General features: G+C 46.8%; 1 protein-coding gene and 1 long non-coding RNA gene across 3 annotated transcripts in view; one reads left to right on the top strand and one right to left on the bottom strand.

Annotated features, from left to right (window-relative positions):
* The window catches only part of ABTB2 (ankyrin repeat and BTB domain containing 2), a 183,666-nt gene extending 176,916 nt beyond the window's left edge, over positions 1 to 6,750 (bottom strand). For both annotated transcript variants that reach the window (XM_082626540.1, XM_082626541.1), the window contains exon 1: positions 5,440 to 6,750. In XM_082626540.1, the coding sequence (XP_082482666.1) occupies positions 5,440 to 6,322 (883 nt within the window). In that variant the 5' untranslated portion in view covers positions 6,323 to 6,750. The remainder of the gene's footprint in view (positions 1 to 5,439) is intronic.
* Positions 6,751 to 6,936: 186 nt separating this feature from the next.
* On the top strand, positions 6,937 to 8,973 carry LOC309808150. The gene is made up of 3 exons (XR_014294704.1): positions 6,937 to 6,988; positions 8,203 to 8,388; positions 8,733 to 8,973. It is a non-coding gene; the product is annotated as an uncharacterized lncRNA (long non-coding RNA).
* Positions 8,974 to 14,883: the final 5,910 nt, after the last annotated feature.

The following is a 14,883-nucleotide window of genomic DNA, read 5'->3' as shown; positions in this document are numbered from 1 at the left end:
GCTGCTGTGAGTCTGACCCTTGCCTCCACTGGCAGGGGAAAAATACTGCCCCGGTCCTCATTACCTTTGTTTCCGTGATTCTTCACAGAAACAGCACAGGCCTAGGGCTTGAGTGATATGGGGCTTGGTCCTGGCCCAGCCATTACCAAGCTGTGAATCCTGGGCTCCCAGGGACCCTTCTGTGAAAGAGCATCCCATCGATGGATTTTTATGGGCACCGGGCGAGATCCTAGATAAAAAGGTTTAAGGACCTGTGCAAAGGTTACGCCTATTATTACAGCTGTAGAAGTGTGGAAACAGAGGCCAAAGCATTCACCCACTGCCCTACTTGGGGAAGGACAGGTAGTGATGGGGAAATGGGATAAGGACCAACCTGAGGATTCGCAGCCCAGGGTCTCTGGCTTATTTTATTATTTTATCTTCATTTATTTTATCTGCTTTACAATCTGGCTTATTTTAGAACTTTAGGTGTTGTCCGTGCGACCCAGGAATGTCTCGGTAGTTGATTGCCTTAGTGCCATCCTCAGATTGGCGGCAGATGGGGTGCAACACAGATGCACCCTCTTCTGAGCAATAGTCATCAACAAATTGCCCTCTAGGGCAGCTCTGCAGGCAAGGCGGGATTGGTATTGCTATTCTTAGGGGAACTGAGTGCCTCTGTCTTTCAACTCAATCTTCCTGTGGATCTATCTGTTGCCCATCAGACTTCTGCTGTGAAACGCCCACTATGGGCACTGCACACTGACGGAAGCCCCCCCCCGAACCTGAAATCCCTCCCATTGACCTTTACTTATCACAGGTGACCTTGGGAACCCTGCTCAAAATTAGGGGATCAAAAGTTTGAATGATGTCCCTGTGGTTTGGGTAAACTCCGCTGCCTCTATTCATCAAGAACTTGAAATTCTCTGCCATGGTAGAAACAGGGGAAGGTTCTTCTGAGGGGTTTGAAGGATTTCAAATGAAGTTTCTGGAACTGAACATTTTGTATTGTGGGATCAATCACTTGCCTGACTGCCATTCATGGAGCCTCTACTGTGTGCCAGACCCCATGCGAGGCACAGGGGAGACAGTGATGCCTGTGAGTCCACAGTGTGATGGGAGAGACACAAGCAGGAAACAGTTCAAGAATCTGCCCTGAGTGCTGTGGAAATTTACAGAGAGGTGGCCCGTCAGTGCGGCATGGAGGCAGGTAAAACCTCCTGGAGGAAACAGAACATCCCCGCCTTGTTCTTCTAACTACTTAAGGCTGGCTTACATTTCTCAGCCATTCAAGGAAAAAAAAAAAAGTTTGCATTTCCAAAGCTTGCTTTGTTTCAGTTTTACCAGCTCTCTGGGCTTCAATAAAACAGTCAAGGAGGAGGGAAGCTGCCACCTCAGCCCAGACTACCCAGGTGTGGAAACTGATTAAACAGCAACTAGCGGTTCAATTAACCCTTGCTCCTGGAGTTGATTATCTCAATGGAAATCCATCCTATAATCTCCCTGTTAAATGAATCCTACAACTAGAAGAGTTTTCAGCCCTGCTGAAGATGCAGCCCTTTCATTTCTCCGCTGCAAATGAGATTGTTGGGACTCTATCAGCTTCAGCTGATAAATAACTGAATAATTCAGAAAGGTCCTCAGTCACTTTTTTTTTTTCTTTGCTGAGTGATCCTTAGACATCAGCAGTATTGATATATTACCTACTACTTATGAAATTTCAGAGAGGCCCCCCTTGGCTGTCACTTAAATTAGCCCCAGTCACACTATCCTATTACTGTTTTCTGTTGTTGTTAGTAACACTTACTGCTAAAAGTAAATCCCTATTTGTTCATTTTCTCCTTGTCTCCTCCATTAGTTTGTAAACTTCATGAGAGGAGGAACCTCCCCCTCCCCCAACTTAATCCACAGCACTTTTAACTGTGGTGCAGGCAGGGTCAGTGCTCAATAAATATTTGTTGAATGAACTGCAACTATTTATTAAGCATTTACTATGTGCTACAATCTTTAAATCTATGATATCACCTAATCCTCGTCAACCTTAAGAATTAGGTGCTGTTATTAACCCCCATTTTACAGGTAACAAAATTGAGGCTTAGAATGGTTATGAAATATGCCCCACCCAGGTCACTCATATAAACAGCAGAGGTGCGCTTCAAATCCTCACTGTGATTCCAAAGTTTTTGCTCCTAACCATTATGATAGAGCTACCTTCATGTACATCCTGGTTACTGCTTTGGAGCAGGAATATTCTCACCAAAATCCTATCATTTAACCTAGAGTCTCCAAATGGAAGGGGATTTTCTCTAATGCCATGGACATTCATGAAAGCTTAGTAAGAAAAATGGCCAAGAAGAAACCCCGAAGTGATGCTCAGCATCAAACTGATGTACAACGATGAGAAAGAGAGAGAGAGAGAGAGAGAGAAAGTAGATGAGAGAAGTTTCTATTTTCTACCAGATTCATGTTTATAAATATTGCCCTATTAAATTGGTTTCTCTACCTCCCACAAGGAAGATATCATCACTTAATGACATTGCCCTGGGAACAGGGACACAGATACCAAATGAGCAAGCAATATATAACTCCTGCTGCTCTATGAAGCTGAGATCATGTTTTATAAACACCATAGAAATTTTATCATCCATCTTGGGCTGAGCGAAACCATATTTGCCCAGCACTCTGAGTAATGGATGGGATTAGATGGATTAGGGGTCTTAAATTCCTGGTTGGAAGACATTAAAAGTTTAAGAGTCCTATATAGCTGACTCAAATGCATGTGCCCATGCTGTATAATTAGCAGGCATATCAACAATAAATACATACTATAAAGGGAAGACCAACAGGACAAGACTTCGAACCAGCACACTCCCTCCCGTGCGTAGCCATTTCCCACTTAGACTTCAGCTGTATAGATGGTAACCTTGTCGGCCTCGGCTTATTTTAGTACTACAAAGGTTTAGGATCTCTCCATTTCTTTCCTAAGCAGTTTATGCTTCCTTCTGAAGTCAGCTTTGAGGCATAAGTAATTCATTGTGCCTCTACTAAACATTCATTTCACTTTGTCTAAAGAGAATAAATCAGCCTGGTTATTGTTTACTGGGGCCACCCTCAGGTTTTCATGTATAAAAAATGAGCATCCATGTAACTCAGGGGAAGCGAATGGTCACCTGTCTTGCAGGAGAGCTCCCTGGAGACCAAGGACTGTATGGAGGGACACGTTTGCTCGGAACATCCGGAGATGTGCTGCCTGTCACATAGAGTCCTGCTGTCTTGCATGGCTTAAGAAGAATTGTTTGGGGTGGAGGATGGGAGGGAAGAGGTAAAATTATAGGGTCAAAACCCCATCCGGTGAAGAAAATCCCAAGGAGTGATGACCCTAGATAAGAAATCTAGGGCCCTTTGGGATAGCCCTTTAGTGGAAGACACCTGTGTTCTAGCAATTTCTCACAACTGCATTTTCAGGGGACCCTGGAGAGGCAGCTGCTCTTAATTGCCTCAGTTTACAGTTAGAAAAACTGAGAAATTCCTCCACCTGAGGGACACCAGTTCTGCATGAAGGGCATGTTTTTGTTTTGCTTTGTTTCTCTGTCCCCCATTATCCTCCTTCATTCTAGTCTGGTTTGTAGGGTTACAGGCCTTTGTTTTTTCCCTCAGGAGTCTTCACTTCTCCGAGTTCAGTCTGGGCCTCCCCTCAGCCAAAAGTTCAGACACGCTTCCCCCTGGGCTATGACAACCACATGGAAATCCCCCTGCCCTCCACTTCCTCTCCTGGAGCTGTGTTCCCCATGCCGATGCCACAAACCTGGAGGGTAAACACAATTATCAGCTGTGACATCATCAGCTGAGATCCTGGACTGACCTCAACTCTGACCTAAGAGGAGGAAAATTAAAAGGTGAATGCTCTTCCTTCCATTCCAGGTCTCTCCTTTTGTCAGTGCTAGAATTAAAAACAAAACCCATGGACGTCAAAGTCAGCCACACTGGTAGATGCAGACTGTCTTCAAAATGAGGCCTTAGGATGTCAAGTACTCTCCTTGAAAATTGGACCAGTGAAAACAAAGTTGCTTCTTCTCCTCTAGTGGCTAAAAGCTTGAACTCTGGAGCCTGCCTGGGTTCAAATTCCACCTTGTCACTTAATATCTGTGTAATCTTGGGTTAATTATTTAACTGACGGGTACCTCGGTTTCCCCATCTGTATAATGGGGATAATACTATACCTACAGATTACTTAAGTTAACATATAAAGTGCTAAGAACAGTGACTGACACATTGTTAAGTGCTCATTTAAAATTTTAGCTATTATGATTATGTTAAACCACATTTAAGTATGACTCCCTTTATGGCATTCCAACACCCACACGGCCTCTTCCACTGACAACTTACTTGCCACTGAATGCTGCCCCCAAAATGGCCTTCCAATCAGATTGCAAGGATGTCTAGCCAAAGTACCATTCCAAATAACTGATGGTTTGCTGACTCTTGAAGTTGGAATCTGGTAGGCAGTTTACTGTTGAATGTATGTCACACCGTAACCTTTCAAGGGAAAAGGTCAAGTGCTTCCCTACCACCTTCTGCACTGAAGCTATGTCATCCTTCAGAGAAATGCAACTACCTAATGGTTTCTCTCCCGGACTTGACACCATGGCATTGCCCATCCCCCCACTCCTCTTCCCAATAGTGTGGTTTACTGACTGGGTCTTGGTTTGTTTCGGGAAAGTCCATAAGGTTGTGCATTTAATATAATACAACACAAGGGTTTTAATCAATTGCTCACTTGGTGACAGCTTTGAAAGTCAGGCCCTGGGAGCTAGGATGTGGTTCCCTTTCTGGGAATGGGATTCAGGAGTCACCAGGTTCCATCAGTCTGGGCACACAGAGTTAAGAACCCACCAGTACCACCCCACCTTCCAGGAGAGGGCCTGAAAGGCATGCTTCAATCCAGCAAAGCCCAAGGTGGCCGCACCAAGGTCCTGGGCTTCCAGCTCCCTTCCTCCCGTCCCACTTACCCAAGGTTCAGGTCTTAAGAGTTTGGGCCCTCTGGCTACTGCTACTGGACTGGAGAGAACTGGGACAGAACCACAGTCGATCTGCCCAGCTCTGGGGAGAGATGCCAACTATAGATCCGTCAAGCAAGGCAGAGAGCGACGGGGCAGTAAGCTTCGCGCCAAGAGAGATTCAGGGATGGCTTGGTCGAGAGGTTCAATCAGTGAACAGCCCCCAGTAGCAACAACACGACGCAGAACAGAAAGTAGAAAATCAACCACGACTTTGCCCTCCAAAAGTCAGTCGTTGAAAGAACAATCTCGGGAAAGACCCTTTAATGAATTCCTCCACCCGTAGACCGAAAGCTTTCTCTCAGGTCTTGAATTTCCTTCGTCCTAGGAAATTCACCCCCTGGGTAACCCATGTCCGACTTCTCCCCCACCCCGTCCATGGGTCGGGGGCCCGCGTGCTTACCATTGGCGTTTTTGCCGCAGATGAGATGCTCATAGGGCTGCAGGACGCCCCAGAGTTCGGCGTCATTGTTGATGACCATCTCCAGGGCCTCAGCGGACACCTCCCCGCCTCCGGCCCCTCCGCCGTCGGGGCTCTGGCTGGCCAGCACCCTGGCCCGGATCTCCTCCACCAGATTCTCCATGCAGGCGGTGAGCGAGATGGCCGCGTACTCGTGGATGCGCACGGAGATGCGGGTGTCCACCATCCAGCGGAAGAAGCGGCCAACCGAGAAGGTGAGGCCGCAGCGCGCCGACTTGCCCCGGCGCAGCCCGTCGCCCGCGCTCATGCTGTACAGGGACAGCGCCTTGACGGCGGCCAGCGAGCAGCTCTCGGCCAGCGCCCAGCTGTGCACCAGGCGCACAGCGCTCTGCACCTCGAAGCGGGTGCACTTGGCGTGCAGCACGCTCAGGCGCTGCGCCTCACGGGCCACACGGATGAGCGCCCGGCGGAGCAGCCCCGCCAGGCGCCTAACCGCCTCGGCGGAGAACAGGGGCTGCCGCCGGCCGCCGGCACCTTTGCGAAGCACCCGGGCCACGTCTCCCTCGGTCCAGGGGAACTCCTCCAGCTCGGGGAGGCGCGGGCAGCGTGAGAAGAGGTCGGCCACTTCGGGGTCCTCGGGCAGCACCGTGTTCACCGTGTCCCAGCTGTTGTGGCGGCTGTTTATGGAGCCGGAGTAGCACCACCAGGCCGCCCCGCGGTGCTGCTGCGCCGAAGAGTTGATCGCCTGCGAGTTGGACTTGGAGGACGAGAGGCTGAGCGAGCGGCACGAGTCCCCGGCCCCATACCCGGAGTCCAAGGTCAAGTCCTCCAGCGTCTTCAAGGTGGAGCTGTACGTCCCGGCCATGGGGAGCCTGGCCGGGGCGGCCTCGCCGAGCGAGGGGTGCTCACAACTCCATGCGTCCTTCCCCAAGTGGGCAGAAACAAGCTCTAGGCTCTCCGGGGCGCCCTCTTTCCTCTCGGCGCCGCGGGGCTCGGCGGCCGCATTGCCCGCCCGCCCGCCCGGCGGCCGCGGGAAGGTGGGCGAGATTCGCGGCGGCCGGAGCCCCACGCTCCCGGCGTCTGGACTCGAAGCCGTCACTGGAAAGGCCCCCCGCCGCTCCTCCTCGGCACTCCCCCTAGCCCACTTCAACTTCCCTCACGCAAAGCGTCTATCTTCCGCGGAGAAGGAATCCCGAGAGAACAGGGCGGCGGCAGCAGAAAGAGGCGGCTCCGAGAGCTGTGCGAGTACGGGACCGACCGCCGACGAAGCTCTCAGCAAACTTCTGCGCGGCGCCGGCCTCCCGCACGGGCTAGGTACTCGGCCGCCACCGGCATGCAAATAACGCGGGGCAGCCCACCAATCATCGGCTGCGACGGGCAGGGGCTGCACCAATGATCTCCCACAGAGGCGGTCACTATGCAGATTTCACTCCGCCGCGGGTAAAACCCCTCGGCGGCGGAGGCGGGGCTGGAGGCCGAGGGTCTGGTAGAGCTGACGGGAGGATGGAGGAGGAGGGGGAAGAGAAGGCGGGTGAGTGAGCTGGGAGGTGGGGAGCAGAGACTGGGAAAGGAGGGATCGAAACGTTAGGCTCGGGAGCTGACGACTTAAAGAAAAATGTGAAGGAAAAGCCACTGTGCGCTGCCCCTTCCCGTCGTCCAGGCTTTGGGCGTTCGCAGCTCCCTTTCGAGCCCTCTGCTGCCGAACGCCGACGCCAGCGAGTCGAGTGTGGGTAGGGAGCAAGGGAGGTGGGGCTGGGGGAGGGCACAGCGGCATGGGGGAGGGGACCCAAGCCAGTCGCTCCACCTCTCTACAAGACTTTCTGCCAAGGCCCTCCCTTCTTCCAGACGAAACTCCAGTGAAGTTGGGGAGGGAGGAGAGACGCCCCTGTTTGCTTTTCTTCCCCGATCCGTCTGGTTTTCTTTACGGTGCTCTCTAAGCTCCAATCAGAACAATCTCTCCCTAATCTGGCATCTGATAAATGGACGGGCTCCAGGAGGCCTGCGATTCCGCCCCCGTCCCCCACCCCCACCCCGCCACTTGCAATATTACACATGCAGTAGTCTGAGTATTACTCGGGGAGAGGGCTCTAACTGATCAGATTCTCAAGTGTCCATGTCTTCGCTGTTAACAACTGTACAATACCTTTTGCTGTGTTGGATCCTTCCTGTCCGAGGAGCCAGTGTCCGATTGTGTGCATGTGTACGGGGGGTGGGGGGTTGTTACACACGTGTGTAATGGGTGTGCGAAGGTGAGAAACGTCCCTAGCACTGGCCTGCGCTCGGAACACCTGGCTGAATGCACCTCTTCCTAACGGTGTGCCCTTGGGCGAGTTATCTGCCCCCCTCAGGACTCGCTTTCCTTCCCGGGTAAAATGAGAGCTGACCTCCAAGCAGCACCCTTGTAAACCTGTCTCAGGCGCGTGTTCAGAGGCGGTCAAAGTTCGATTGATTCCAGCAGATCCATGCGCGGTCCCACTCCGTCCCGCTGCTGTCCTGTAACTATTCACACGCACGTGCACGAATGTGCATATGCCTCCTCCAGTGGAACCGCAAAATCAAGGAGATTGTGAACGCGTTTCCCCCAAGTCAGCCTCCTCCCGCGCTCTTGAATAGCTCCTTTGTGCTGTATCTCACACGGTGCTGACCTTGAGCCGTGAGTTGGATACGAACTAGAAATGCCTGGTTTGTCTCTTTCCTTCTTAAATTAATGGCCCTTTCCCTGTGAAACTCCTTTTTCTTTGGCAGTTTGGCCTAATTTTGCCTTCCTGCGCATCTTTATTTATGCAATACCGCCCCCTCATGGTTAGGGTTGGGAACGGCGTCAAGGATGGACCTACTCATACGAACGACGCAAGTCCGCAGGGACCAAATCAAGAGAGGACACAAGGTGTGACTACATCTTATAGAACAAGAGATGAGAAGTCGAAGTAGGTAAGGAGGTTCAACCTGTCAAAAATGCGAAAATCGGATGCAATTTAATATTTATTAGGGGAAATATAAATACTAAGGCAAATGTCGCCCTCTAATGGACGTTTACAGGGAAAAAATCGGCAAAGTTTTTTTGTTTGGGTTTCTTTTCTTTCCTTTTTCTTTTCATTTTGTTGTGTGCATCCTTAAAAAGTAACGAAAATGACAACTGGAAATTTAGGACAGGGGACTTACTGAATGGAAAGGTTATCTATATTTCTTGGGGGAAAAGAGCAGATGGGATTTATCTTAATATATTCGAGTTACTTGATGACTTGAAGTGTAAAAATAATCAAACATGCCTACAGCCAAATTTCAGAATGCTGTGAATGTTAAATTGCACCACAAGGATTTGTTCAGCAAAATTCAGCGGCTGGAAACGCTACTGGACAAACAACTGAGTTCCGTTATTAAATTACATGGAAAGAAAGAGATGGAGAGGAAACCTATACACTGAAAAAGACTTAGAAGACATATCAGCCAATCACAATGTGTGGAATTTATTTGGAATTTGTAGGGGTTTTTAAAATCAATAAATATTTAACCTTATGAAACTATTGGAATATTTGCTATTATGAAATCATTGTTAGTTTTTTGATGTGGTAATGGTAGTGTGGTTATGTTTATTAAATGTTCTTATCTTTTAGAGACATACTGAAATGTGTCTTTTAATGTTCACCATTAAAAAAAAGAAAGAAAAATCTTTATGGAAACATCTGGTAAAGGGGCTAGAAAGTTAAGAAAGACAATTAAGACTGTAGATCTCTTGCCTTTGATATATTCCCCAAAGAGTTCTATAGTCTGCTTGAGGACTGGAGGTACAAAATAAACCCAGAGTGTGCTTGTGTTTGTGTTTTGTGTGATGGGGGAGAAAGAAAGGAAGAGAGATAGTGATAGAGGACAAGATACACCGAGCTGTTTTAAACATGAACCAGCTGATTTCAGTTAATCTTTTGGGAAGTTGGCAAGCCGGATGAAATACAAAACTTTGGATAAGGAAAGAACGGACATGGCTTCTTCTGGGGTTTTTTAATTAATTTATTTATTATTTGTTTTTGGCCGCGTTGGGTTTTTTTGCTGCGTGTGGGCTTTCTCTAGTTGCGGCAAGCGAGGGCTACTCTTCGTTGTGATGCACAGGTTTCTCACTGTGGCGGCTTCTCTTGTTGCAGAGCACAGGCTCTAGGCATGTGGGCTTCAGTAGTTGTGGCACGGGGGCTCCGTAGCTGTGGCTTGTGGGCTCTAGAGCACAGGCTCAGTAGTTGTGGCACACGGGCTTAGTTGCTCCACGGCATGTGGAATCTTCCCTGACCACGGCTGGAACCTGTGTCCCCTGCATTGGCAGGCAGATTCCCAACCACTGTGCAACCAGGGAAGTCCTGACATGGCTTCTTACATATACGTATGTGGTTAATTAAGGCAATCTGGTACTAATGTGTTTAACCTTAGGAATGCAAATTATATTAGAAGAAGAGAAAGCAGACCCACTTTCTCTACTCAGGCCTGGCCCAAACATAATCTTTGAAGAAAAACAACTGTCATGCGGCTGGACAAGTTAATAAGAACATGATGAAACCATAGCAAATATTGGGAGAATTCCCAGTGGAGTGAGAAATTAAAAACCAGATCTGGGATTGCCTATGCAGAAGTTTTGTAAGGCAGGAGCTTGAAATAAAATGTAGAAACTTTATCTTGGGCAAGGTCTCATATTTGTTATACAGTTTCTTACAAAATCAAAAACAATGTGAAGGTTAGAGAACAAAATGCTGTAGAATTTGTCTTGAAAGAGAAGGGGTTAATAATCCCAACTATTTAAGTACAGACAGAACTCTCTTATGAGAAAGGTAGATTATGACCTTGACTTTGGAGAGTGACCAAGTTTTAATTTAGTTTATGGATCATGTTTGGTACATCCTTTCAGCAACATTTATTGAACACCTACTGGGTCTAGAACTGGGCTAGGTACAGTAGAGGTGCATTAGACAAGGTCCCTGCCATAAATAAAAGCATGGCCAATGTGTAGAAATGGGCATATGAGACTAACTCTTTTGCAAAACATGCTTTGTGGAGCTTTTCAAAAACCACTGACCAAGGGCCATTGCCAGGTCATTGACTCACCACACAGATCGATGCATCTAGGGGAGGAATGGTAAAATTGCAAGGAAGGAACTACTGTGTGGAATGCCAGGAGAGCTGACAAATGTACTGGTAGGGAGACAAGTGTGCCATGGTTAGCAGAACAGCTTTGTAGCTGAATTTCAAGCAGAACACTCAGCTATTGAAAAAGCACCAATGGTGTGGAAACTGTGAGGTAATCCTTCTGTTCCATGTAACCTAAGGTAGCCCATTCCTGACAGAGGTATTGTTTTCTGGACCTCAAAACTAAAGAGACACACAGACAAAAAAGAAACAGACCCACAGACATAGAAAACAAACTTATGATTACCAAAGGGGAAAGTGGGGAAGGGATAAATTAGGCATTTGGAATTAGCATATACACACTACTATATATAAAATAGGTAACCAACAAAGACCTACTGTATAACACAGGGAACTATACTCAGTATTTTGTAATAAACTATAAAGGAAAGGAATCTGAAAAAGAGTACATCTATCTATCTATCTATCTATCTGTATACCTATATATATATATATGAATTACTTTGCTGTACACCCAAAACTAACATAACACTGTAAGTCAATGATACTTCAATTTAAAAAATTTTGCATTCCTGTACATGATAGTTCCAAAACTTTCCAAATAAAAAGTTCTACTTGTAAAAAATAAAATGAAATAAATAAAAAATAAAGGATTCAATAGTTAAGTTTGGGAAATTTTGCACTGTTTCTCCCTCTAGTATATTCATGATGCAATATTTTATTTAAGACTCTGTTTATATTTTTCTGACCTAGTATATCTCAGACTTAACTGGGCAGAGAACTCTCCCCATCCCCAGCAGAACTATTGTAAAGTGATTGGGATTTTTTAGTTAACCTGAAGCAGAAAAGACAACTCTATTGTTTCTGTGTCTCCTCAGGCAGTGGTGGTAGGGCAGGACCCTTGGAAGGAATCCAGATAAATCCCAGAACAGGGCAAGGTTCACCATCTGACCCCTGCACAAAGCTGGATTTTGGTGATTCTGTTGGACACAAATATGATTCCAAAGGTAAATATAAACCTAGGGCACTGGTCCACAGGAGAAAAGGAGGTGGAGTGCATAGGGGTGCAGGCACGAGTAAAAAGTTTCCCAAAGCAAACAAGTTGGGGAGGAAGGAGTCTCTCCAAGAGGGAGTTCTGCCTGTTAGGCAGTTGGTGTCATAGATTTGATAGCTGTTATTAGAGATGAAGCCTTCAAGAGCCTGGGGTTGGAATTCTAAGGGATATGGGCTGGAACTTAAAGCTGCAGAGCTGAATTAAAACTACAAGACAGAAAACCCAGGGACTATTGCCAAATCCCCACATCTGGATGTCCTATACACCAGTTATCAATTAACTGCAATTGTGCTCTTCTATCTTGGCATGGAAAATACCTAGAGTTAAACATGACATTTAACTCTGCAATATTTACTAAACATTCAACTTTTAAGATTCATTTGGCGTTCTTGTTACAAATTTAAAGTCCCAGTCCCCTTTCCTGGAGGTCCTGATTCAGTAAGCCTGGAATGTGATTCAGGTAAAAGTATTTTTAACAAGTATTCCCAGATGATTCCCACTCCCCATTATGTAGGTATGTATGTATGTATGTATTTGAATTGAAGTATAATTGACCTACAACAACACAACATTAGTCCTGAGTGCACAACCTAGTGATTCAATATTTCTATACATTACAAAATGATCACCATGATAAGTCTATTTGCCATCTGTCACCATACAAAGATATTACAATATTGACTATATTCCCCATGCTGTACATTTCATCCCTGTGACTCATTTATTTTAATTTATTTACTTTAAAAAATGTATTTATTTTATTTATTCATGTTTGGCTGCATTGGGTCTTAGCCACTGCATGTGGGCTTTCTCTAGTTGCGGCGAGCAGGGACCACTCTTCACTGCAGCGTGCGGGCTTCTCATTCTGGTGGCTTTTCTTGTTGCGGAGCACGGGCTCTAAGCACGTGGGCTCAGTAGTTGTGGCTCGCGGGCTCTAGAAGGCAGGCTCAGTAATTGTGGCTCAAGGGCCCGGTTGCTCCGCGGCATGTGGGATCTTCCCAGACCAGGGCTCGAACTCGTGTCCCCTGCATTGGCAGGCGGATTCTTAACCACTGCAGCCACCAGGGAAGTCCCGACTCATTCATTCATTCATTCATTTATTCATTTATTTAGCCGTACATGGCCCTCTTACTGTTGTGGCCTCTCCCGCTGCGGAGCACAGGCTCCGGACGCGCAGGCTCAGCGGCCATGGCTCACGGGCCCAGCCACTCCGCGGCATGTGGGATCTTCCCAGACCGGGGCACGAACCCGTGTCTCCTGCATCAGTAGGCGGACTCCCAACCACTGAGCCACCAGGGAAGCCCCCGACTCATTTATTTTTAATTGGATATTTGTACCTCTTAATCTCCCTCACCTATTGCGCTCATCCCCCCACCCCAGATGATTCTTATCAAGACCTTTCGTGAATGTCCTGATTCCATAAGCCTGGAGTGTGATCCAGGTAAAAGTATTTTAAACAAGCATTCCCAGATGATTCTTATCAGGCAAGTTTGAGAGCTAAGGCATTTGTCTCTTAAACTTCAAAGTCCATGAAGACTTGTATAAAATATAAATCTTTGAGCCCCACCTGCATGGATTCTAATACAGCAGGCCTAGAGCCTATAAACCTTCCATTTTAACCGGTGGCTCTCAGGTGATTCAAATGGGTGGGGCTGAGGAAACCAGCTCATCAGTATTCACGCTCAGAAGTTCACATGTTCCCAGCAGTTGGCGCTCTCATTCATTTTGCTAAAAACTTGCACCGAAGAAGACTAATTCTTTAATCATGAGCTGGGGGACTTCCCTGGTCGTCCAGTGGGTAACCCTCCACGCTCCCAATGCAGGGGGCCCAGGTTTGATCCTGGTCAGGAAACTAGATCCCGCATGCATGCACAACTAAAGATCACACATGCTGCAACTAAGACCTGGCACAGCCAAAATAAATTTTTTAAAAAAATCGTGAGCTGGATTTTTATTTATTTCTTTTTTTAAGTTTTAAATCTCCCTAGTGGATCGATCTGGGACCAAACAGCTATTTCTACTGATGAATTCCTTCCAAAGTTTGAAGATGTCTCTGTCTGCCCTTAAAAAAGGATGTTCGATATTAGGAATGATTGTAGACACCCCCAAGCAGAGGGATGGCTGATTTGCAGGTGAGACTGGTGTAAGTAATTTTCAGAGTTCAGACTGTGTTCTCCTTAGACTTTTTAATGCTGAATTCATCTGAAGACAATTAAGGCTACAAATATGATAGGAATATGTGTTAATTTAATACCAAAGGGTTAAAAATTGAACCCTATTTTAGTCTATTTTATTTTATTTTTTAATAAATAAAATTTATTTATTAAATTTTATTTAATAAATAAAGTTTAATAAGTAAAGATGAGCAGCTGCGCTCCTCAGCTTGCGGGATCTTAGTTCCCCAACCAGGGACTGAACCCAGGCCACAGCAGTGAAAGCACTGAGTCTTAACCACGGCCAGGGAATTCCCTATTTTAGGCCTTTTTAAAAGCATTTCAAATCAAAGTAAGAAATCAACTTGGAATTGAAGAGGTTACTGGGTGTTAGGGATGACCCCTGTATTACAGATAAACACTGGAGCACATCAAGTTTTCTTGCCTCAATTTGGTCGGCAAACCAGGATCAAACACGGGATGAATAATTAAGATTAATAACCGAGATTTGTGACTTCTAGTTGAATGATCTTATTTAAACACTTTTAAAAACCTTTTTTATTATTGAAAATTCCAAATACATACAAAAATAGACAAAATTTTATGATGAACCCCCATGTACCCTTTACCCAACTTTAATAATTATCAATTTGTGGTCCACCTTGTTTACACTGTCACCTACTTCCCCATCTCCAATATCTTTAAAGCAAATCTCAAATATTATGACACTGAGTAATGCTCATCTAAGTCTTTGCTGGGCTGACTCAGTGGTTTGGGACAGGGCTAACGGGACCACCTTAAGAGTCCTGCTAGTTTCACATTAAGAAATATCCCCCAGGGACTTCCCTGGTGGCACGGTGGGTTAAGAATCCGCCTGCCAATGCAGGGGACATGGATTCGATCCCTGGTCCGGGAAGATCCCACATGCCGCGGAGCAGCAAAGCCCATGCGCCACAACTACTGAACCTGCGCTCTAGAGCCTGCAAGCCACAACTACTGAAGCCCGTGTACCTAGAGCCCATGCTCTGCAAGAAGAGAAGCCACCTCAATGAGAAGCTCATGCACCGCAACAAAGAGTAACCCCCGCTCGCCGCA

The sequence above is a fragment of the Mesoplodon mirus genome (assembly GCF_964341445.2).
Source record: "Mesoplodon mirus genome assembly, chromosome: 7".
NCBI classification, from domain to species: Eukaryota; Metazoa; Chordata; class Mammalia; order Artiodactyla; family Ziphiidae; genus Mesoplodon; species Mesoplodon mirus.
Note: the sequence above shows the minus strand (reverse complement) of the source record. Positions and strands in the feature narration are given on the sequence as shown.